This window comes from Cimex lectularius, unplaced genomic scaffold (genome assembly GCF_000648675.2).
Source record: "Cimex lectularius strain Harlan isolate CLEC.00 unplaced genomic scaffold, Clec_2.1 scaffold206, whole genome shotgun sequence".
NCBI classification, from domain to species: Eukaryota; Metazoa; Arthropoda; class Insecta; order Hemiptera; family Cimicidae; genus Cimex; species Cimex lectularius.
In genome coordinates, this window is record NW_019392762.1 from 719,375 (window position 1) to 746,204 (window position 26,830).

At 35.2% G+C, this 26,830-nt stretch overlaps 1 protein-coding gene across 1 annotated transcript in view; it reads right to left on the minus strand.

Moving 5' to 3' along the window:
* Positions 1 to 26,830, minus strand: part of LOC106670984 (neurotrimin-like) — a 325,411-nt gene that overhangs the window by 198,148 nt on the left and 100,433 nt on the right. The window contains exon 2 of the mRNA XM_024227397.1: positions 18,634 to 18,717. Coding sequence (XP_024083165.1) covers positions 18,634 to 18,694 — 61 coding nt within the window. The 5' untranslated portion in view covers positions 18,695 to 18,717. The remainder of the gene's footprint in view (positions 1 to 18,633; positions 18,718 to 26,830) is intronic.

Consider the following 26,830-nt stretch of genomic DNA (forward strand, 5'->3'; position numbering starts at 1 on the left):
TAACACCATATGTAACTCTTTTGTTTTGTAACAACCAATAAACTCGCAATTTTGAATAACTATGAGTTTTTTCATTGATATTGTAGAGAAGAACCTAACTAAACCTAACCCAAACCTTGACTAAAATAATGTACCTATATTGTGCAGAAAGCTAATATCTATATATGCTACGGTACACCCTACCTAGGTAGGTAGGGTGTATCGTGTATGTACGACAACCCTGCATCACACACACTTGCAGCCTCTCAGAGTCGATCGTAAGTAGTCTAAAAATATTGAGGTAGATCGCCAGCAGTTCAAGTTTGAGCACCCCTGATTTAGGCCCTTTTGATGGCCTTAAAAAATGTCGAAAGCATTGCAGTAATGGAAAGAATAGTAACTGGATTGTTTTTGATGTAGACCATACCGTGGTCCACAGTATTTGTATATACAAGGTGTTATGTTTTCTTTTCCCAAAAATAACTCCAACTATAAAAATCATTTTTTAAGCAGAGTTTCTTTCTTCAACCAATGCAAAATTTACAATTGTCTTAAATTTCATTAAACAAATTGAAAAATGGTTTGTTATTTAAAAACAGTTATCGACATTTTCATTTACTGATTCGTCAAAATTATTGAATAAATTAAATTTATATTTAGTTGATATTAAAATATGTAAGGAATAGCACTTTCATCTTTATCAACATATTAACAATCTGAGTGAATAACGATCGGGGTCATAAAAATGCTGGAAAGCATATCACGTTCGCCGACGGCCTTTCATTTTGGCAAGAGGCAACTGGAATATTGAACGTTCGCTCCAGAAATCGAGGTTTGATGTGAAACGTACAAGTTTTGCCGTTTTCCGGACCGGGTCAAACGGTTTAATGTTCGTAAGTCTAACATGTACGTTCAACTTGTTCGTTCCTTGACCCACTTTGGGTTTATTCCATTAGGATCATCTTTTTTCATGATGCCTGGAATAATTGCCCCAACCCCCAGAACAGGCGTGATATAATCCATTTCTCTTCGTGATGAAAATACTTTCAAGGATGAACATTAAAGATCCCCTGCAGTATAAATTCCGACCGGGAACAACAATATATATCAAGACTTGAATAAGTCGGTTTTTCTTAAGAATTTATAGGCAGAGGCAGACGTAGTAACCCATCCGACGTCTTATCAGAGATATTTTTAAGGGTCCTGCTCATTTATTTATCAAAGAACTGCCTACTTCTTTTCATAACAGAACATGATTCTCGACCATGTCATTTTCAGTTGTCGCTTTTTCAATGCTCCATCAATTAATATGTGGTACAAAAAAAATACAAACTGAAATAACAAATTCACTAATTTCGTGGTCCGCTTGACCAATTAATATATTAAAATTAATTAAGGGTTTTAGTTGAAATAAAAAAGTCAATGGCACGAGCGGGGTTCGAACCCACGATCTTCGGCTAGATACGCCGCTGCTCTACCACTTGAGCTATCGTGACCTCGATCCACTCGGACACCAACTTCCTATCTCAACCCCATCTTTTGAATTTTCTCCCCTTTTTGCCATTTTTCAAATATCGTGTAATCGGAATTTGTCGCCGAGAATCCAATCCGATTACACGACATTTGAAAAATCCCTCTTTTTGCCATTTTGCTTCCTGCCACGCTGCCGGTTTCTTGGTGATGGTGTAGTCTGGGGCGATCAGGAAATTTCTGGGAGTTCAACTCGCCTGCACGACGCGCAATACCAACAAAGCAGTCGTACATAAAACTCCCTGTTCATGAAGAAAATATGCTCTTCGGTTTATTTTGAACGGAATACTGAATATAACGAATAGATACTATTGTAAAATGTATTTACATCCAGGAATTAAGATTTGCTCTCATAACGTTAATTTGGCAAGCAATGACATAATTTAAACAATAAAGGCAATAAATGTTTACTTTAATGAAAAAGGTAATTATTTTAATTAACAACGAAACAAACGAACTTTTTGCCTTACTTTGCCGTTTTTTGACCAATTTAAAATCCAATTGTACCATTGTTATTAGCTTAAAATCTCCTTTAAAATGATGTGTAACGATTTATATGGTGGCATTTGCAACTTTGAAGTGGAACTGGGCCTGAGGTACCCAGTATAATTTTTTCCCAACAAAAGGTAATTTGAAACTAAACTAAATCATATTAAAGACATATTTTTTGGTTAATAGCAACATTCTTTCAGAGAAATTCAACTGGGCCATCTAAAAAGAACAACCTGTGTTTTTCCCTTTTCTAAATTTTTTCTTTTTTGTATTTACATCAAGATTTTTTGGTCATGCATAATCCTTTTAAAATTGTAATTTTTGTAAATTGAAATCAAGCAGTGTTGATGATACATTGAAATTAGTCAGACATGTTATATATTACATATTAAATGTTTAATTTAGCAAAACTGATTAAACCTTAAACTATGAATGTTCCATAATCATTGTTAATTGACTTTGTATTTATTTATTTTTGAAAAATCAAACCCAATATGACCTAAATCTCAGAATATTATAAATTGTTTGTAAACGTTTCAATTCAATTTGATGCAATCTCACTCTACCCAATAACTCTTTCTATCTCCCTTTCATTCGCTTCTAAATTCGATGTTTTTTTTTAAATAAAGTTAAATTATTTGTCATTCTCGTTTATTTTCTTTTTTTTCTCTTTGTTTATTTTCTCACCTCATTCATTCCTCCCACTCTCTCTCTCTCTCTCTCTACTCCTCATTCTATTATTTCTTTCCTTCATACTGCCTCTTTCTCTCTCTCACTCTCTCTCTCTATATATTTCTCTCTCTCTTTCATTTGCTTCTAAATTCGATGTTTTTTTAAAAAATAAAGTTAAATTATTTGTCATTCTCGTTTATTTTCTTTATTTTTCTCTTTGTTTATTTTCTCACCTCATTCATTCCTCCCACTCCCTCTCTACTCCTCTTTCTATTATTTCTTTCCTTCATACTGCCTCTCTCTCTCTCTCTCTCACTCTCTCTGTCTCTATCTTTCTCTCTCTTTTTCATTTGCTTTTAAATTCGATGGTTTTTTAAATAAAGTAATATTAAATTATTTGTCATACACAACTATATCTGCCTCGCTCTCAATCTCTTTTGTGTAAATTCTTTGTCTTTCAGTCTCGGTTATTTTCTTTATTTTTCTCTTTGTTTATTTTCTCACCTCATTCTTTCCTCTCACTCTCTCTCTCTCCTTCTCTTTCTATTATTTCATTTCTTGATACTGCCTTTCTCTCTCTCTCTCTCACTCTCTCTCTCTCTCTCTATTTATTTATCTATCTATCTCTCTATCTATCTATATATCTATCTATCTATTTATCTTTCTATCTGCCTATTCTCTCTCTCTCTCTCTCTCTCTCTCTCTCTCTCTCTCTCTCTCTCTCTCTCTCTCTCTCTCTCTCTCTCTCTCTCTGTCAAAAAGAAGTAAAAATTTGAAACTTGACCAAAAATTGTAAGGCATTGTTTTATCGCCTTATTGTTTCATGAGAATTTCAGCCGGGCCATCTAAAAAGCCCATCCTATATGCCCTTTACTTCACCAGATTGAATTGCTGACCTGTTGTGTATGTGCTGAGAGTAGGTGTCGGTGGGATTAATTTTATTATTCAGAGTAATTAATTTCCTTTTATTTTGTAATTTTAGTTAAAGTAATGCAAAAGGAAAAGAAAAATTAGGCAAATGTTTTCAATGAGTGTGTATGTGTATGATTGTTTTCTTTTCTTATGTAAATATTTCATCTATCTAATGAACAACTTTTTTAATTATATCGGCATATTATTTGCTTTTTTTTTTCAAAGTATTGTCGGCTGATATTAATTCAAAGTGGCCTAATTACTTTTCCGAACTCTAGGCGACGGTTTACCCTTCATCATAACACACTGCGTTTAAAATTTGGTCCAGCCTTTTAGTCATTTAATTTATAAACAAGTCTCGGAAAATATATATCCCTCTGTTTAACTTGGTCGGAGAAAACTTTCTATATTTATTGACGGAACTCGGTCGGCTTAAGCGCGGATGTGAAGTTTTATATTTAAACTACGATGTACCCTTCGTGTCGGGTACGAGACGATGACGGAATTTGTCATCTCGAACTTTCCTCTTTTATGGCCGGAAATACATTTTAGGGTGAAATTCGCCGTGATGATTGATACGTAACTTTATACTTGTTTAAATGGAGTACTACATGAACTGTAATGTATATTTAAACTTAATTAAGGTTTTTAGTTGAGATGAAAAAGTCAATGGCACGAGCGGGATTCGAACCCACGATCTTTGGCTCAATACCCTTAATAATTCGAAAGAATGGCATTGGAGTGGCTCGATGAAATACAGCCCCTTCTAAAACTGACATTTGTTATTACCCAAACCGCCCTACCTCCGCCATTAAGCCCTATGAATTTATGGATAACGTCTGCCGGGAAATGATCCGAAATGAACCGAATTAACCTTGGAAAGTGGAGAATAATTTTTGTTTTTGTTTTGTATAAACCCGCGCCAGATTTGTAGTTAAAAAGGCGTCAGTATTTTCTAGAGAAAGAAAACCAGCCGCCAGATGGAGTTATTTCTCGCTAGAATTGTTCTTGAAGTTAACACATGCCAAGTAGATTTATCTTGACTTCTTTTACTGTCAAGTAGAAATTTGACTGTAACAAAAATAAACTTCTTGTTTACTAATTTTGGTGATCACACTTGACACAATAAAGATTGAAAAATTTATTATATTCAAAAACGACGAAAATTCATTTAAAAAATACATTTTAAAAATTCAGAACTTTGCATCATCTATGCAGCTCATGATGAGGGATCTGGAAGTACAGCAACAAATTGAACATAAATGTGAACCTGACTAACTCTCAAATTATGGTATGCCGAAGAGGAGGTATAGATTGAAGAAAAACGAAAAGTGGAGTTTTAAAATGGAGAGAGTAAATTGCGTTAACAAATACAAGTACTTAGAGAATTTGTAGTAAACCATCAATTAATTTAGGGATGCATTTTAAGGAACAAATTAGTTGTGCTAAATGGGCAGCTAATAGCATATAGAAAAGAGTAATAATGACCAAGAATATATCTCTTGATAAAAAAATAAGCATTTTTAACAGTAAAATACGATCCACTGTTTGTTATGAGGGGCAGATATTTGATATAAATATTTGATCAAAAAATTGTTTTCCATTCCAGCTAACAATCCAGATTATATGATTTATCAATTAATTAATCTGTATTGAAGGCATTGATTGAGATAAAAAAAGTCAGTGACACAAGCGGGGTTCGAACCCACGACCTTATGCTCAATACGCCGATGCTCTACCACTTGAGCTATCGTGACCTCGATCCACTCGGACACTAACTTCCCATCTCAACCCAACCTTTTGAATTTTCCCTTCTTTTTGCCATTTTTCCAATGTCGTGTAATCTGTTCGATTCTAGGCGACAAATTAAATTGCCACGGAGAGCGTTAGTAAAGTATACTTCATTTTAACTTATTCAATTCATTAGTTTTGGTGGTCCGCTTGACCAATTAATTTCTTTTAATTAATTAAGGTTTTATGTTGAGATAAAAAGTCAATGGCACGTGTTGGATTCGAACGCACGATCTTCGGCTTGATACGCCGCTGCTCTACCACTTGAGCTATCGTGACCTCGATCCATTCGGACACTAATTTCCGATCTCAACCCCACCTTTTGAATTTTCCATCCTTTATGCCATTTTTCAATTTTCCTTCAATTTCGTGGGTTCGAATCCCGCTCGTGCCATTGACTTTTTTATATCAACTAAAAACCTTAATTAATTTTAATATATTAATTGGTCAATCGGAGCACGAAATTAGTGAATTTAATGTATATTTAAAAATGAAATAAACATCACGTGGTGAGTGATGATCAAACCTATTGGTTAAATACCTATCAAGGTTAAAGGTGAGATTTTCGAATGGAATTTCAGTTATTCGGATATGGCAAGGTCAATGAAGGGAATGATTATGTTGACGTGACTGCTATGGTTCCAGATTTCAAATGGTTCCGTACTGCCTGAAGTCTCCACCACCTGGCCAATCATAACAATATGACAATATCTTGATTCTCTGAGAGTAAGAAAACTTCACAGTAATGAACAAGTACACTGGCCAGAGGACAAATTATACGTTCAGAAACTACATATAAAATAGGAGATAGGTACGAATTGCTGTGCTGGCAGTAGTCCCATGGTTAAAGAACACTATCCAAAACTGACAATTATTTTGTTATAGCTAACCAATGTAACAAGTAAGGTTATAAAGCTGTTAAAAAGCTGGGGGCCCAGAGTCACATTGGGATGGACTCGTGGTGGCTTGTGGTGACGCCCCTGGCGGGAACTTTTCGTGAAGCTTGCGTATGGCCAATGTATTATCCCCGGTCCTCACGGGAAACGTTGCGACCGGACGACAGCATGTAAGCGTTGAGGACGTCATGATCATGCTACAGTCCCTCGAATGCGTGAGTAAGCGACTGGAAAAGGGTAGTGGTATCGGCGGTTTCTGACGAGTATGCTTTGCATTGTTGTGCGTATGACCGGCGTGGTACCCTTGGGGAAGCGAAGGATCGGACCACCTAGGCTAGACCTATGGCGTCCCTCGATTACGTGCAGCAGGTGTAGGCTGAGCTTGATAAGAGACCTTTGTCCGTAGGCAGTACTCATCTAGGGGGTGGGTAGCAATCCCACTTTTTAATCCGAAACCGCTGTCGGGGCGTTCCCGAAAGTTTCTACGCTAGGGAAGCCTCTACACTCAGAGAGATAGAGTCGCCTTCTCTATCTAGGGAGTACGCGGGGGGGACGGGCTGATGTATTTCGGCCCGTTAGCCCCTCGCGTGCGGCGTACGACCTGACGCACAATGCAGGCCCGACCATTCGGAGTGGACAAGCGGAGAGCGTGGCTACTGACCCTTAGGGGCCGGGACACCACTACACCAATGCTGCGGCGGTAACACTTTTCCGTCGTATGCAGAAGTGCGTCAGCTCTCATCTTGAGAATCAAAACGTCCGATAAGGCCGTATAGGCTAGGTGCGGACGTTAAAGATCCTCTTGTCTTGTTGACGATGAGTAAATCGGGAAGCAATATGTTAAAAGGCTGGGGTTACTGTACGTGGCGTGCGCTTGGCGTCGTATTATTTGTGCACATCCTACCAAAAGTGGCAAGGCGGTAGCGTCGCATGGCGTTGCATCGGGTAAGCGTGTTCCCGGCATTAATCATGTAACCGATAATGGGATGATTGTTTAATCATCATCATGTTTAAAGGAGTATCTTACTCTGCCTTTCAATTATGCATCAATATTAGGTTCTAAAAATATGAACGTCTTTCTTTTTATTCAATTATTTGAAAACTGCTAATGTAACAGTAGACGTATGTAATGAACTAATCAGCTAAGTTCTCTGTAAATTGGGCGTGTCCTGGCCCGGGTGTGGTGAAGCAGGTGTCGCCGTTTTTCTGAATGGACACATTTAAGGCGGCTGGAAAGATGTGTATGGATGGCAACACGTGCGCTTCTTTGTCGAGGAGACCGTAACGGCAAAAACTTGGACAATGTGGTGGGCGATGTATGGCGGTTCATGGGCAGGTTGGGGGTGTTGTTCTTTCTGACGGTAGCATTTGGTCTCACGTAATTGTTAAATAATAACAAGTCGAATGGTGTCTAAAAAATTGATGCAAAAATTTCATAAATATGCCTACAGATTTACATAATTTTTTCACAAACAATTTCGAATTTCTTTGAATACTGACTCAGTCCCAAGATTGCCAAGGATTGTAGTAATATTGCAAGCTTATCGTGGAAGCTCTCCTTTCGTTATCAAAAACCTCTTTTAAAAATGCAATAATTTTCAGCCGGTTGAATGGGGAAGCGCAAGTCGCGACAAAACCGTGGGAGGTGGTCACCAGGGACTGCTCTAACGCGTTAGTACCGATTCTTCTTAATAATTTCTGACTATTTCACAAAGTACACAGCCCTGATCTCCTTGAGGAAGGCGACATCGAAAAATGTGGCAGACAATATGGAATAAAAGTTGTTCCTTGTGTTTGGGGTGCGACGGATAATCAACAACAAGGCTCAGCACCGTGGAAGAGAGTAGACCACTAATATGACGGAATACGGAGTGAAGACGTGGTAAAATAAATGAAAAAGTTAATGTCACGAGCGGGATTCGAACTCACGATCTTTGACTAAATACGCCGCTGCTCTTCCACTGAGCTATTGTGACTTCGATCCACTAGGACACTAACTTCCCATCTCAACCCATCTTTCGAATTTGAGCATTTTTCCTTTTCGACATTTGAAAAATGGCAAAAAAAAGGGAATATTCAAAAGGTGGGGTTAAGGTGGGTAGTTGTTGTCCGAGTGGATCGAAGCACGATAGCTCAAGTGGTAGAGCAGCGGCGTATTTAGCCGAAGGGCATCGGTTCGAATCCCGGTTGTACCACTGACTTTTTTATCTCATCCAAAACCTTAATTTAAGATTAATTAATTGAAAATAATTTATTAGGTAAAACGGACCAGGAACTCTTATGGATCTAATAAATTACCTTACACTATCCCAGAGTTCTCGACAGTCCTAGAAGAAATTGGGGATATGCACCTCCATTCACTCTTTTTTTATTTTTTTAAATATTTTTATTGGCCTTATGATCTTGCATATTAGCCATAGTACGAATTCTTGATTGTTCAAATTGGGGGTTATCGGGAAAAAAGGGCCAGAGGCGACGGTGGGAATCGAACCCACGACCGCGGCGTGAGAGTCTCTCACGCTAACCACTCGGCTACCGCGGTCATTCACTCTAATAACTGCATTTGCACACTACTTACGATTTATCCTACCCCAGAGTTCTCTATATTCATTGTGGTAATTGACGGATAAGCTCTCCATTCACTCCAAAAAATATTGGTTGAGATGTGGAGTTGGTGTCCGAGTGCATCGAAGTCACGTGAGCTCTAGGTAGAGCACCGGCGTATTTAACCGAAGGTCGTGGGTTCGAATCCCGTTCGTGACATTGACTTTTTTATCTCAACTAAAAATTTCTTTTTAACATGCATTTTTATTTATTTATAAATGTTTTGTTCACAAGAAAAAGTTAATGAATTTACAGGGTTGTTAAAGGTTAATGGTGAACAAAATGACGAATGACGAACAAACTTTTTATTTTTGTTTATTATTAATAACCAATCTTTAAGAAATGCCACTGGCGTTGGAACAACGAAATTCAAAAAATTCTCCAAAATTTTACACAGAAGAAGTATGCGTAAGATAAATTCAGTCAGCACGAGGGTAAGTGACGAAAAAGAGCTGATTCATATCACTGAACGAGCAGTTGTGATCCTATCTTTAAAACGAGTCGTTTTTCCCATATCTAGTGCGAAAAGTAAAGAAATTTTCAATTCTTTCAGATTTCTTTCATTTGTAGATTATCCTTCATTAGACCCCCGAGTGCCATCATATCAGCAAAAGTATTGAGCTGTTATATGGAGTGCAATTCAACATCAATTTATAATTTTCAAAGCTGATCACTTTACATATCGAGTCAATATAATGAAAAAAGTTAAAAATAATTTGTAAAATCGAATTAACTTTGAGCTGTTAAGTGTCCTGTCACACGACTTTTTACTGTGTAGGGTCAGAAATATTTTATGTTCAATCATGACTTCTTAAACTCAGTGTAAAGTTTTCATTGAAAAAGTTTTCTGTCATGTTGAAAACTCATTAAAATGTAAATTGAATTTTTATTTTTTGTAAAGTTTAGTTTGTAGTTCGGTATCGAGGTTTTTTCTTATCAAATGTGTGAAACATGTATTTCCTACAAAATGAAAAATACACATTGAGATTAACTGTTAAAAGAAGAATAACTGCAGACTCTGAAATTTCCTGATAACTTTTAAATTGGCAAGACACGAGAGGAAACGAAAAATACATTAAAGAAACTAATTCTTATTAGCAAAGGATATCGCGTTCAAAATAAATTCCGGCAAAACAAAAATATTGAGGATAAACTGTCATACACGCCTAGGATTAAAAATAAATGAAGAATAATTTGAGGAAGACGAAGAATTTTTATATTTAAGACAAACAGACCAAGAAATAAAAATTAAACAAATTTCCTCAAAAAACTTAAACTTAAACTGGGGGATCGGGAAGAAATATGGGAAATTTTCTAAAATCAAACGCTAAAATTAAAATGAAGACCAAAATATAAAACGATATGTTAAACCTACCATTTTCTAGTGAGAGATCAATCTAGATGGGAAATTTGGAGTTGAAGAAGTTAAAGAACCTAAGATAATAAATTATGAAAGATTAATTTACAATTTAGTATTTTTACAATTTTTTAAACTTAATCCATATTTTTCAGTTTCCTTTGATTAATTATATTTATTTTAATCATGATTAGAAAATCTAATTAACTTTGAGCTATTTAATAATATATGTTATCAGGACAAAAATGATCTCTGGATGAAGATTTTTTTATAAAAAAATAATGTCACGATAAAAGTAGTGTACAGTATTTAATTTATGTATAAAAAATGTAAGTTTTTCATTTCTTTACATCCAATGTTTTACATGGATTTTGTCATCATTTCCTATCAGGACAAACATGACCTCTGAATGAAGACTTTTTACAAGAAAATAATATCATGATAAAAGTAGTGCACAATATTTAATTTATGTATAACGAATGTAAGTTTTTCATTTCTTTACTGTCAACGTTTCTTGTTAGGATAAAAATGAGCTCTGGACCAAGATTTAAAAAAAAATAATGTCATCATAAATGTAGTGTACAATATTTAATTTATATATAATAAATGTAAGTTTCTCATGTCTTTACTGTCAACGTTTTACATGGATTTTATCATCATTTTCTATCAGGACAAACACGATCTCTGCATGAAGATTTTTTAATATGAAAATAATGTCATGATGAAAGCAGTGCACAATATTTAATTTATGTATAAAAAAAGGACGTTTTTCATGTCTTTACTGTCAACGTTTTACATGGATTTTGTCATCATTTTCTATCAGGACAAACATGATCTTTGCATGAAGATTTTTTTATATGAAAATAATGTCATTATGAAAGCAGTGCACAATATTTAATTTATGTATAAAAAAAAGGACGTTTTTCATGTCTTTACTGTCAACGTTTTATATGAATTTTGTCATCATTTCCTGTCAGGACAAACATGATCTCTGCATGAAGATTTTTTATAAGAAAATAATTTCACGATAAAAGTAGTGCACAATATTTAATTTATGTATAAAAAATGTACGTTTGTCATTTCTTTACATCTAATGTTATACAAGAATTTTATCTACTTAACTTATCAGGACAGAAATGATCTCTGGATGAATTTTTTATAAGAAAATAATTTCACGATAAAAGTAGTGCACAATATTTAATTTATGTATAAAAAATGTACGTTTGTCATTTCTTTACATCTAATGTTATACAAGAATTTTATCTACTTAACTTATCAGGACAGAAATGATCTCTGGATGAATTTTTTATAAGAAAATAATTTCACGATAAAAGTAGTGCACAATATTTAATTTATGTATAAAAAATGTACGTTTGTCATTTCTTTACATCTAATGTTATACAAGAATTTTATCTACTTATCTTATCAGGACAGAAATGATCTCTGGATGAAGATTTTATAAGAAAATAATGTCATCATTAAAAAAGTGTACAATATTTAATTTATGTATAAAAAATTTAAGTTTTTCATTTCTTTACTGTCAGCGTTTTGTTATAAGAAAATAATGTTCTGATAAAAGTAGTGTACACTATTTAATTTATGTATAAAAAAATATATGTTTTCCATTTTCTTATGTTTACTCCTTGGCTCTATGGAAAATAACCACATGTTTTTCCCCCCTTTTCAAAAATTGTAGTCATAACAGTCAGGATTTGTGGATCGGCCAAACTGATGTTTTGTCTTCAATCTCTGAACTCCGAGGCCACCGAGGATCTGGCAAAAGTCGGGTAAACAAGTAAATCCTCGGACGAGGCCAAGCCAAATGATTAGAACGTGAGGGCATATTTCACTGCGTGAGAATTAGTAGGCTCACGCTCCCTTTTATAAAAGGGGCCAGGCCGACCTTAGAACCATTCGGCGCCCAGTTTAATTTGGAAAATGTGTTTGGATAATGAAGTTACGACCGTCTCCGACTTGAACTAGGTCAAATAAGTCTTCAAACGTTAAATTCTTAAAAGTAATAATTAAATCAATCTTGAATTATGGCCTTAATTATATTTTTTTATAACTGTATATATATAAATGCACCTGGTCTATAAATATATTATATAAAACCTTCCCGTCATGTTACAGATGTTACAGTATAAAAAAAGTTTATCTAAAATTCTTTCTTCCTAACTTTTAACTGGCAGAAAATAAACTTCCAGCCTTGAATGGTGGTAAATGATAAGTCAAGGGTTTTCGAGACAGAATATGGCTTAAATTTGGAATGCAACAATCAGATTTCATCTATCAGATTTCATTAAATGTTAAGCGTATTAAAATATCTAGTTATCAATGTAACAAAACGGATTAGGAGAATCAAAAAATTATCTTGACGGAATAGGAGTTCTTTCAGGTCGAAATTTTCTTCCTTCGGAAAGAGTATACAGATGGTACCCAATTCCATTTTGGATTGTCAGGTTAGACCTATTAAGGGCAAACACACGGTAAATTATTAATAAACAATTTTTACTCCTTAGACGTCATAAACGCATCCCAGGGGGCTCTCTTTATTCCACGAAGCGTGGTTAAACAACCCCTTACATTCACGCAAAAAAATTTACTTTTCTTGCAATAAATTAAAATAAACTCAATATAACTCTATATACATATTTAAAAAACCGTATAGGTAATCTTTATGGAAGGCATTGTTTGAAATGAAAAAGTGAGGGTCACGAGCGGGATTCGAACCCACGAACTTAGGCTCAATACGCCGCTGCTCTAAACAACAGCTACGTTAGAGCAGCGGCGTACTGAGCCGAAGGTCGTTGGTTCGAATCCCGGTTATCACACTAACTTTTTGTTGCGACACTCAATGTTAGAAGTATCGACCAATTTTTCACTTACGTACATTCTGGTGTGATGTGTACACAATCAAGGTCCTGAAAAAAAAGCAAATTCAGTTGTTTCGACCTATTTAAAGGTCATCATCAAGGAATAAATTGATTTCCCATTTTTTGAAACAATTATTAAATTAATTGTACAATTATGTTTTTCGTAAAGGATATTTATTCTCGTTTGTAAGGTTTTTATGTTGTCTGTTACTAACACAAAGAAAGGAATACACTTACAATCACTTATTCACCACCAGTTTTGTTAGAGCAAACAAGTTAAATTACTGAGAGCCAAAATATGCAAGAAAGGTGACAGAACTCAAAAAAACGGTGATGTTTTAGGGGTTGTTCAGCTGGATTTTGTGTTTACGCTTAAGTCTTGGACAATCAAAAGTTAGTTTTGATGGATCGTGACAGGTTTATGACCAACAACCGTATTGGCGTGTACTTAATCAACTTCAAAATCTGATCTTAATAATTACAGACCCATTTCTTTGACTTTAACTTTGGCTAAAATGTGTGGTGATTAGTGACCGTTAATCGATATTTATTTAGAAATCGTGAGATGCAGTCTGGTGTGATGTAGGTTTCAGAAAAAATTTTTCTTTATCGTGCCAACGTTTCGATCTTTATTGGGATCTTTATTTTTTTCAATAAAGATCGAAACGTTAGCACGATAAAAAAAATGTTTTTCTGAAACCTACATCACACCAGAGGATCTCACGGTTTCTAAATAAATTTAGCTAAAATTTTGGAAAAATTGATTAAAAATAGATTATTTGATTTTCTTAATATCCATAATATGATTGCTCATAATTAACTGAAAAACTAATTTTTATTTTAATTTTACAATAAATGTTGTTTTTAGGTTTCTTTACAATCATACAATTAATTTTAACAAATTTAATTCTCATTATCATTTCAAAAAATGTATTGCTGTAATAATTTTAAATTGATAATTTGAACTTTCTTTGAGGTATATTTGGCAATCTTAATGGTAATTATTGTATTCTTTAATTTCTATTTTATCTTTATTTGCTTTTATTGCATTTTATTTTATTTTTATTTTTCTCTTCATTATCATCTTCATACATCTTCTAATTTTGATACATTTTGATTTAATTTTTAACAATTTTGTTCACTGTCATAACTCCTGCCACCTGTTACAAGCATTTTAGGTGACAGGCGAAAATGTGCAGATTGGTTAAATGACTTAATTTTACTTATTGTTTTATTATTTTATCCTTAATTTTTTTTTACTATTTATGTTTTATCTTACTGTATTACTGTACGTTTTGCAAATAAAATTATTATTATTAATACATAATATAATTAATTAAGGTTTTTAGTTGAGATAAAAAAAGTCAATGGCACGAGCGGGATTCGAACCCACGATTTTCGGCTAGATACGCCGCTGCTCTACCACTTGAGCTATCGTGACCTCGATCCACTCGGACACCAACTTCCCATCTCAACCCCACCTTTTGAATTTTCCCTCCTTTTTGCCATTTTTCGAAAGGTGGGGTTGAGATGGGAAGTTAGTGTCCGAGTGGATCGGGGTCACGATAGCTCAGGTAGTAGAGCAGCACCGTATCTAGCCGAAGATCATGGGTTCGAATCCCGCGCGTGCCATTGACTTTTTTATCTCAACTAAAACCTTAATTAATTATAATATATTAATTTGTCATGAAATTATTGAAATTAATACATAAGTAAAAAAAAGTAAACTTCCATCTGTAAAATTTTCTTTTGTCGAGTAGTTTCACTTTTCTTGCGGGTGTGTGATACGAATATAAAAATGTCAAGCCTTCTACAACTGAAAATGAGCTCGACCGTTTTTTATTTTTCCATGACGGACAAGTGCGCGGTTGCTTTCCGGCCAGAAGGTGCCAAAGCGTTATTCGTCTATGACCTATGCGTAGTCTTGTAGTATGGCCCCATTTTTCGACCCTTCTCCGTGAAACAGTGATCGAATACTCTAATTTTAATTTACCCGGTCGGTTTTAANAAATTCTGTTGGTCGTTGAAATGTATACTTTAAATGTGAGATATAACGTATTTTGTCGCGAGGGTGAAAAAGTATGTTATTGCTCTTCTTTTTAAATCTTGTTACAACTGAAAATGAGCTCGACCGTTTTTTGTTTTTGCATAACGGACAAGTGCGCGGTTGCTTTCCGGCCAGAAGGTGCCAAAGCGTTATTCGTCTATGACCTATGCGTAGTCTTGTAGTATGGCCCTATTTTTCGACCCTTCTCCGTGAACCAAGTGATCGAATATTTTAATGTTAATCTAACCGTTCGGTTTTAATTTTTTAAAATTTTGTTGCACGTTGAAATATATACTTCAAATGGAGATATAACGTATTTTGTCGCGAGGGTGAAAAAGTATGTTATTGCTCTTCTTTTTAAGTCTTGTTCTTTACAGCTCCTTGAAATTTTGTTTTATATCTGTCGAGGATAAAACCAACTTGGGTCATGACCTTATCTTCACTCTTTAATGGATTTATCGTGTAAAACTGAGTAAAACATCGAACAGAAGGTGCTGAAAAAAAAGCAAATTCAGTTGTTTCGACCTATTTAAAGGTCATCATCAAGGAATAAATTGATTTCCCATTTTTTGAAACAATTATTAAATTAATNAACGTATACACGAATTTTTGAAACTTCCGCTTTTTGAAGGGCGTGGTTATTGTATATTAATCCATTTATGTTTAGTGGTATCATTGTCAATATTAATTATTTCAATTATTTTGTTTTTAATGTAAGGTGTTGATTGAGAAAAAAAGTTAGTGTCTTGAGCGGGGTTCGAACTCACGATCTTTGACTAAATACGCCGCTGCTCTTCCACTGAGCTATTGTGACTTTGATCCACTAGGACACTAACTTCCCATCTCAACCCACCTTTCGAATTTGAGCATTTTTCCTTTTCGCAAATCGCACAAAGGCATGGAAAAGCTTTTTCCTTATAAAAGTCCACGTTTATTTGCCTTACAGTGTCATTTCGTATTCTATTAAATTTGAATAGATATAAAAAAATTTTAATTAAATAATAAAATAGTTATTTTCTTCATAACAGGTTAGTTTCATTTCTCACTCTACCTCGGTTAAAATCAAGCAATTTTGTACCAAGTTGTAAACAATGAGTGGTGATTAGTGACCGTTAGTCAATGATTATTCGGAAATCGTGAGATGCGGTCTGATGTGATGTAGAGGAGCGGAGTATTTAGCCGAAGATTGTTGGTTCGAATCCCGCTTGTAACACTGACTTTTTTTATCTCAATCAAGACCTTAAATATAGATTAATTAATTCAAAGATATTATTTGGTATTTACATCACACATAATACACGAATTTCTGAAACTTCCGCTTTTTGGAGGGCGTGGTTATTGTATATTAATCCATTTATGTTTAGTGGGCTCAATGTCAATATTAATTATTTCAATTATTTTGTTTTTTATATAAGGTGTTGATTGAGATAAAAAAGTTAGTACCATGAGCGGGATTCGAACTCACGACCTTCGACTCAGTAGGCCTCTCCAAAAAAGCTTCCAAGGTTTTTAGTTGATATAAAAAAGTCAATGGCACGAGTGGGATTCGAACCCACGTAATTGAGGGAAAATTGAAAAATGGCAAAAAGGAGAGAAAATTGAAAAGGTGGGGTTGAGATGGGAAGTTAGTGTCCGAGTGGATCGAGGTCACGATAGCCAAGTGGTTAAAGCAGCGGCCTATTGAGCCGAAGGTCCTGGGTTCGAATCCCGCTCGTGATACTTTTTCTTTTCAACGAAGAACTTATACAAACAGAATAATTTATTGCATATCTGTTTTACGTGTTTTCAGTGTGTGTATTTGTTAGTGTGAATGGTGAGAGGCTGATTGTAAAAATACAGAATCATCATCTCCCCTCCAGCAGTGGGTGGGTGTTTAGGGTCGATGACGGAATATTTATAAAAGTACCCCTTCGACCATAATATTGATTAGATTGTTAATATTATATACAGGTCGATTGAGAAATTCGAGTACTTCACCGACAACCAGAATAAGTGAAATGTACGTAAGTTTGAATGTATTTATTTATGCGTCTGTACTGAAGAAGTTATAAGATTATATTTTGCATGTGTCGAAATCCTTCAAAGAAGAAAACCGTTGGTTGGGAAGCGACGACCTGGACATTTCGGTTGAGGGGGATAGTAGCGATCCTGGTAGAGTAACGAGGGATATACCCAAGGGTGTGAATTGACCATATTAATTATTTTCAATTGATTTTTCTTTTTATGTTAGATCTTGGTTGTGATGACAAATTCAGTGTGACGAACGAGATTCGAACCCACGACCTTCGGCTCAATACGCCGCTACTCTACCACTTGAACTATCGTGACTTCGATCCACTCGGACACCAACTCATCATCTCAACCTACAACCTTTCCCATTTTACCTTTTTTGCCAATTTTCAAATGTCGTGTAAGCAGGATTCGATTTTCAGCGACTTATGAAAATGGCCACGCCGAGCTGTTAGTGAAGGGATTACATCTTTTACTTAATTTATTTAGAAATCGTGAGATGCGGTCTGGTGTGATGTAGGTTTCAGAAAAACATTTCTTTATCATGCCAACGTTTTGATCTTTATTGAGATCATCTTTAGGGCCTGGGATTTACAACAATTTTTTTCCACAACCTACATGTATTTGTTAAATATAAACAATGTTTGTAAATCCCATGCCCTGAAGATGATATTTAGTGTTCTAATTGTTCATATTAATTATTTTCAATTAATTTTTATTTTTATGCAAGAAATTCTGTTGGACGTTGAAATATATACTTTAAATGTGAGATATAACGTATTTTGTCGCGAGGGTGAAAAAGTATGTTATTGCTCTTCTTTTTAANTTTTTTTATAAAAACATAAGACAATCCAATGAGCTTTATTTACTAAAGAAAGCTACATAAATATTATCATTCCTCTCTGAGTATTATGTAATTAACTTAGGCTTCAGTCATCAGCTAGACCATTTCAACCCTTGACCGAATTGAAGGTCGATGAATGTACTCTATACTCTACCATCGGCCATCCCATCCTACATGCTAAAATATACATCCTCTCTCAATAATGACACAAAACTATATATTTACAATGAAAAAAAAATCCTCAAAAAATCGGAACCGTACTCAAGGCATTCTCATTTCGGATGGCACTATTTCACGTGCCAAGTCATTGCACCCTTTAACACGTGAGACACATCGAACCACTTTCCTCTACATTCTGGATACATATAGAGCCCAAAACGTATGGATCCGTGAGTCAAACTCGCAAGGCTTATATCGAAGTTGTGCAAGTGAGGCTCAATTGGTTTTGGTTATTCTTAAAAAAATAACCACGAATTTATTTCAGGGGCAATGCGTTAACGGATCATGATTCTTCACAATAAATCTGTGACCTTTCGACTATCTGTATTTCATTATATACATAAAAGCGTCACAGTGAAAAATAATTATTGTTAAGATACATAATTTTGCTGTTAATAACTTACCGATCTCCTTTGCTGAATACGCGTGGAGACAAATGCTCAAGATGATGAGCATGACATCCATTTGTCCCGGATCTCCACCTCCCTCTGAAAATTAATAAAACAATATTTTAATTTGAAAAAAAAAAAGAAGAAATAAAGCCAATAAAGTCCTGTTTTTGGTTTCTGTACATCAGACATAACGTATACACGAATTTTTGAAACTTCCGCTTTTTGAAGGGCGTGGTTATTGTATATTAATCCATTTATGTTTAGTGGTATCATTGTCAATATTAATTATTTCNTGGGAGTTTCTTCTACGCTTCAACTTTGTTTTAATCCTATTTTTGCATGTTTGCCGTTCAAGGGACGGATGTTGTGACGTCCAGGACTTAGCCTCCTCGTCCGCTTTTCATTTCCCTCCAGACCCGTGTCCGGGCACTTAGTCAAGAACCACGGTTTTGTCTAGAAGCTCCAACTCAAGGTATATTTCCAACAAGAGCACAATCAGAGGGTCAACGGAGAACCTGTCACGGAAGCAATAACAACGCTGAGAGAATCGGTGCTGACTAGGTAAGCGGAGCCTTGTATTACCATATTTTTGTTTACATTTAATCCGAAGGGTGAATATGTAGTATGAGAGGATCGATATCAGAATATTCAGTACCCTATCAATCCTCAATTATGTTAGTTACATAATAGGTGAAAAGGGTGATGGAGGATTATACCCAAACTGAGATGAAAAAATGTATTTAAGAGTGAACAGATTGCGTCGGGCTTGAAATGACCTAGTTGTTGATATGCTGAAGGCTCCGGACTGAAAACATCAAATGTTCTCGCCCTACATATTAATTTTAGGACCCTGGGACAAATCGAGTGACTATTCGTTACATGTCGCACCTGGGACTAAAAGTAAGAGTGTCAACTTTGCCTGGCCTATCCTTTTTTATATTCCTTGGGTCAAGCCCTCCGAGACATTTATAAATTTCGACGTTATTTTGGTTAACTCGGCCGTTTTTTTTTCTACCTGTCTCATCAAATGCGATTCCGTTCGAACCAGTGAGCTTCGGTGGATATATTCAAAATTTCAAAAACCACTGCTCTTGGCAGCCTAAAAGCTCCGATATACCTCCGATCGGGATTTTACATGCGATCAAATTTTATAAACCATTTTATTTTTTTATTGTTGAGAGAGAAAACAAAGTCTAAATTAACATTTTATCACTTATATCAGTATTCACCTCTCACTCTGACATCCTAGGTCGACACCGGATTTTCAAATTTAATGAGAAATTGAATAACCCCCTTCTACTCTCACCCCCTTAAATGCCATGGAAAATCCTCTTTCGGCCATTGTGTCTGCTTTTCCCTTATTCAAAATTCCCTTGTGCCCGAGCACCCTAGTTAACGTCGTGTTGTTCAACTTGATTTACAAAGTAAGATAGACGACATTCAACAAATTTTATTCGTGTATCGTATTTTGCAATGGTCAACCTTTAATGTGTTTAAAATTTTTTTTAACTTTAACTTCCTTTTGAAAATATATAGCAAGTTTATTTAAATTTGAAGTTGTTGTGGTTTGAGGTGACATGAAAAGATCACGTATGCGAGACTGAAAGCGTGCATGAGAAATGTATGAGAAGTGAGAATAACGGGGCTTTTGTGAATTACCCGAGACGATTCAAGCTTTATCCACTTCCCCATTTCGCACATGACACCGCGCGATCCATTTTACGAGGCGACAAGACGCGACAGCCCAGGTGACAGACTGGGCCAATAGGTTCTTTCTTCCCTTTAAACGACCCACGATTCATCATTAACGTACTTATTTCGAGTCACGGGTCATAAAAGAAACATTGTTGTTAAACTCGGCCCGGGGGTTGGGGGGCGGCAATTACTTTGTTTCACCGTCTCTTGTTCCCCCGGCATTGGAGTGGCTCGATGAAATACAGCCCCTTCTAAAACGGACATTTGTTATTACCCAAACCGCCCTACCTCCGCCATTAAGCCCTATGAATTTATGGATAACGTCTGCCGGGAAATGATCCGAAATGAACCGAATTAACCTTGGAAAGTAGAGAATAATTTTTTGTTTTTGTTTTGTATAAACCCGCGCCAGATTTGTAGTTAAAAAGTCGTCAGTATTTTCTGGAGAAAGAAAACCAGCCGCCAGATGGAGTTATTTCTCGCTAGAATTGTTCTTGAAGTTAGCACATGCCAAGTAGATTTATCTTGACTTCTTTTACTGTCAAGTAGAAATTTGACTGTAACAAAAATAAACTTCTTGTTTAATAATTTTAGTGATCACACGACACAATAAAGATTGAAAAATTTATTATATTCAAAAACGCAGAAAATTCATTTAAAAAATACATTTTAAAAATTCAGAACTTTGCATCATCTATGCAGCGATGACGAATCTGGATCAGTACAGCAAAAAATTGAACATAAATGTGAACCTGACTAAATCTCAAATTATGATATGCCAAAGAGGAAGTATAGATTGAAAAAAAAAACAACAACGAAAAGTGGCGTTTTAAAATGGAGAGAGTAAATTCCGTTAACAAATACAATTACTTACTAATTAGTATTAAACCATCAATTAATTTAGGGATGCATTTTAAGGAAAAAATTAGTTGTGCTAAATCGGCAACTAATAGCATATGGAAAAGAGTAATAATGAACAAGAATATATCTTTTGATAAAGGAAGTAGAGATGATTCAGAAATATTTGTTCAAAAAGTTGTTTTCCCTTCCAGCGAACAATCGAGATTATATGATTTATCAATTAATTAATCTGTATTTAAGGCATTGGTTGAGATAAAAAAAAGGCAGTGACACAAGCGGGATTCGAACCCACGACCTTTGGCTCAATACGCCGATGATGTACCACTTGAGGTATCGTGATCCACTCGGACTCACATCTCAGCCCCACCTTTTGAATTTTCGTTTCTTTTTGCCATTTTTTAAATGTAGTTTAATCTATTTGATTCTCGGCGACAAATGAAATGGTCACGGAGAGCGTTAGTAAAGTATACTTCATTTTAACTTATTCAATTCATTAGTTTTGGTGTTCCGCTTGACCAATTAATTATCATTCAATTAATTAAGGTTTTTAGTTGAGATAAAAAAGTCAGTGTCACGAGCAGGATTCGAACCCATGACCTTCGGATTGAAACCCCGCTACTCTATCACTTGAGCTATCGTGACTTCCATCCACTCAGGCACTAACTTCCCATCTCAACCCCACATTTTGAATTTTCCCTCCTTTTTGCTATTTTTCAAATGTCGTGTAATCTATTTGATTCTTGGCACAAATGAAATGGCCACGGAAACCTTTAGTGAAGTATACTTCATTTTAACTTATAAAATTCACTAGTTTTCGTGGTCCGCTTGACCAATTCATATCTTTCAATTAATTATGGTTTTCTAGTTGAAATGAAAAAGTCAATGTCACAAGCGCGTTTCGAACCCACAACCTTCGGCTCAATAAGCCGCTGCTCTACCACCTGAGCTATCGTGACTTCGATCCATTCGGACTCTAACTTCCCATCAACAAACGCCAGAATTTCAAGCTAATTAAGCAAGGGTAAAAATACCACATGTTGTTGTTAAGTGTTGATAGGAAGTAAAAGGACAAATTAATCTGCACTTTCGCAGAAAACTAAAAATAAATGTGATAATAGCTAGAACAATAAGATGTTAGGAATAAACGTTTACAGATTGGTTGTAAAAGAAAGAAATGGATTTGTAAGCCGAGTTCAAAAATAGTTAACCCCAAGATACACTACAATGGACACGATTCCTCATTGTCAAATTGCCTTTCCTGTCATGCAATTAGATGAATCATCACTCCCGTTGCCAGCTGCGTTTAAATTGATTTGAACAAACCGCCACTGCGTGGATTAGTGTAATTATAATAAAACTTTCTTTTTAATTTGGAAAATAATAAATGTTAAATTGTATTTGGTCAAAAGTTTAACGGGAATATACTTGACTAAAGTAAAAGAAGTACGGCACGTTGGGGGCCCATAAATGGGATTTTAGTGGTACTTTTGCATAAGGCATTTCATGACGAAGTATACAATTCAACAGTCGTTTTTTTTGAGAGATTTTATTGCTTGTAATAAAGGGGTATTTTTTATTTTATTTTCATGTCTTATGTCTTGCTGTATTATACAAAACTCTGTTTTTCTGCTTTCTCAGATTTAAACGTTTTATTGTCATTTATATGCCTCTCAATAAATCTGATTATGTTAACCTTAGCTGAAGTTTTTTTAATAATGTGAAGTTTCCTATGATAAAACCAAACAATGAAAATGTGAGAACTATTGTTTTTGTCGTGTGATATTATGTAATTAGAAGAATATTAAATAAATACTCTTTGTCATGTTGGTATGAGGATTTGTTGAAATCACCAATTTTATGTTTAACTTCTTTACTCATAAACCATCATGATGTACTAGGCTGAGTGCGAAACGTTGAGTTTCAGTGTCTTCCGGACTTTTAGTAAGACATTATCAGCAATTAAATTTGGCTACAATCTAGTTTTTCGGGTAACAATCGTCGGCTAATGGCTCTTCCATGAGGAATCATTTTTACGCCCGTAAACCGGAGTTACGTATACGTTTTACTCAGATAAAATTGGCCCCGGATATTTTCCTTTAAAAAAAAAAATATATATATATATGTACATATACGCCTAATTAATAAGACAATCTTAAGGTGAATCAAAGTTTTCTGTAAATAAAATTTGTGAACATTTTATAAAACAATATCATTAAAAATCGTTGTCATAGGGTGAAGGTTGCAACTTCAGTTCCAAGAAAATTTTTGAACATGGGGTGCCGCACGGGTCTGTGCTGGGCTTTATACTTTTCCTCATTATATTACATCGGGGCTCAAAGTGTTCGCTAACAACTTTTTATGATTACATCTCTGCCTAATATTTGTTTAAAAATTGTGTTGGAAGAAGGGGCTGGTTTTCCTATTTATCGTTAAGTACAAAATCAAAATTTATGCGTTTTATTATTAAAAGTCCCATACAAAATTAAAATAAGTCGTACAAATGATTTTAACTTCCGTAATTGTTTTAAATGGGTCAAATAGGTCATATCCACGTGTGACTATAAGTTAGTCCATGAAAAACGGTCTCTCACCGTCGATATCTCTCTCACTCTTTCTTTTTCTAGTTTATTCTCACTAATTAACTCAGTGTCACACACCCTCTTTCTCTCTCACGCAATCAGTTACTCGCTCTCTCTTTCTCTTCTATCACTCATTCTCAAACTAAATCACTTTCTCTTACTCACTTACTCATTTTTACTCGCTGACTCTCCTCTCTCCCATACTCACTCTACCTCTACCTTCAATCAAACATTCTCTCTCTTCCTCTATCTCTTTTTTCACTCACTTACTCACTTAGCCATTCCCATGAACTCCATTTTTTAACTGACTCTTTTGCTCTATTTACTCTCACTCACTCAATCATTTATTTCTGCCTCTTTTACACTCACTTACTTACTCATTCTCACTCACTCTTTCTCTCCCTCTCACTCTCGCTCCGTTTTGATAAATCTTTCTTTTTCTTACTCTTACCCACTCCCTGACTCACTCTCACACTAACTCATTCATTCTCACCCGCTTGCTAACTTTCACTCGCTCACTATTTCTCTCTCTCATTCACTCTCTTTCTCTCTCCTACTGTCTCCCACTCAGTCACTTTCTCCCGCTCTTACTTTCCATTTCCTTTTCACTTTTAATCGCTCTCACGCTCACTTACACACTCTGTCTCTTTCTCTCTTTCTCTCTCTCTCTCTCTCCCTCTCTCTCTCTTACTTTCACTTAATCATTCACTGGCTCGCTCGCTTGACCTTTCTCTATCTATTTTTATTTCACACTATTATACATTCGCACTCAATTTCACTCTTACTCTCATTCACTATCAAACGTTCACTTACCCGTCATTTTCATTGGCAGATTCACACTAACTCACTCTCTCTCTCTCCAATCTCTTTCTTTCACTTCCTTTCTCTCTCACTTTCTTTCACTGACTCGCTCGTTAGACCTTTCTCTATCTCTTTTTATTTTACACTATTATGCATTCAAATACAATTTCTCTCTTACTCTCATTCGCTCGCAAACTCTCACATACCTCTCATTTTCATTAGCAGATTCACACTCACTCACTCTCTCTCTCTCCAATCTCTTTCTTTCACTTCCTTTCTCTCTCACTTTCTTTCACTGACTCGCTCGTTAGACCTTTTTCTATCTCTTTTTATTTTACACTATTATGCATTCAAATACAATTTCTCTCTTACTCTCATTCACTCGCAAATTCTCACATACCTCTCATTTTCATTAGCAGATTCCCACTCACTCATTCACTCTTTCTCTCTCTCCCAATCTCTCTCATTTACTTTCTTTTCCTCTCACTTCTTTCAGTCACTCACTAGCTCGACCTTTCTCTATCTCTTTTTATTTCACACTACTTTGCATTCGCACTCAATTTCTCTCTTGAGCAAATTCACTCGCTAACTCTCATCACCCCCTCATTTTCACTGGCAAACTCACAATCACTCACTCACTTTTACACTCTCTCTCTCTCTCTCAATCTCTCTAATTCACTCTTCCCCCCACTTACCTTCACTCACTCACTCACTCCCTCGATCTTTCTCTGCCTCTTTTTATTTCCCACTGTTATGCACTCACACCCTCATTTTCACTAGCAAGCTCACAGTCTCTCACTCTCTCTTTCTCACTGTCTCTCTCTCACATGCACACTAAGAATCTCTCTCTCTCTCTCTCTCTCTCACCCCTCTCCTTTCCTCCCCCTAGATGAAATCACAAAATGATCCTTTAAAATTCACACTTATTATTGTATTGATCCGTGTATAGGAGTACGGATTAGGGAGGGAGCCCTGTATGTCTAACTTTAAAAAATAAAATAAATCTCTTTTTCCAGTAATGCTACTTTGCAACTTTGTTATACGTGGGCTGAAATTTTGTTTTAAAATGAGAAATATTCTGAGCTCTTAGAAAGTTTCAGGTCTTGAATTGCGTCAACGACTTCACTTAAGAAAAAGAAAATTGGCTGTTTCTTTATTTCTTTATATATTTTCATGTCTTGGAACCCGCATTAGAATAAGTTTATCCAGCTTCCAGGCGTTTCAATGAAAAGGCTTATCAACCCGTTTGACGGTCTAATAGTCTATAGATCCTTGCTTCATCGAAATCCTAGTGTTTGCATTTCTTTAGCACTGATCTTTATCAGACTGCTTCGAAGATTATGCGCATTCTTGGAGGTTTAGATGGGCCTTTTTCAACTCCGTTTTTCTATTTAGAGTCTTTTTTTCTCCTTATAAACTTTTAACACGTTCTACAATATATCTCGACTAGTTAAATTGAAAAATTAAAACTTTTGATTTAAGTCATAACATACGCCAACAATTTTTGTTACATATGGAAATGTAATAAAATGTAATTTTTTTAACGAAATATTTTAAGAATTGAAAAATTGTATGTGGAAATTTAAAGGTGTTGTGTAGGCAAGAAAAAAAATAGTTTACACTTTCATCTTTCTGCTTATTTGGAGTTTATTAGCGGCAATATTGTAAACATGGGTTGTTTTCGTATTAATCATCGTTGTTAATTAGACGGAGACCGAAAATTGGCGGAAAACAACACGTCTTCCGAAAGCGCATTACACTTTCGACAACGGAGACGGGTTTAAATGAAAATCGAGCTTTTGAGAAATTTCCAATCGAAATTAAATTATTTAAAGTCCTAGGGAACGTTGGTAAACCCGCGTACGCGTGTCTAATATTTTTTTAAACAGCTTGAATAAAAAATATCTAAGTGAAATCGGTGACTACACGTCTCTAACTAAAACGTGTTACATTTAAAATGGCTTTCTTATCAGGCATAATTTTCACGTAAATTCTATGTTTTTTAAGACGGCCGTGACTTACGAATTTTATGTAAAAATACTTTATTTAGTACAAAATAATATGAATCTTAATGCTGAAAAAAAAAAATAATAGCAAAAACGCACGTTTTATCTCAACTAAAAACCTTAATTAATTAAAATATATTAATTGGTCAAGCGGACCACGAAAACTAGTGAATTTAATAAGTAAAAATGAAGTATAACTTCACTAAAGCTCTCCATGGCCATTTCATTTGTCGCCGAGAATCAAAATAGATTACACGACATTCGAAA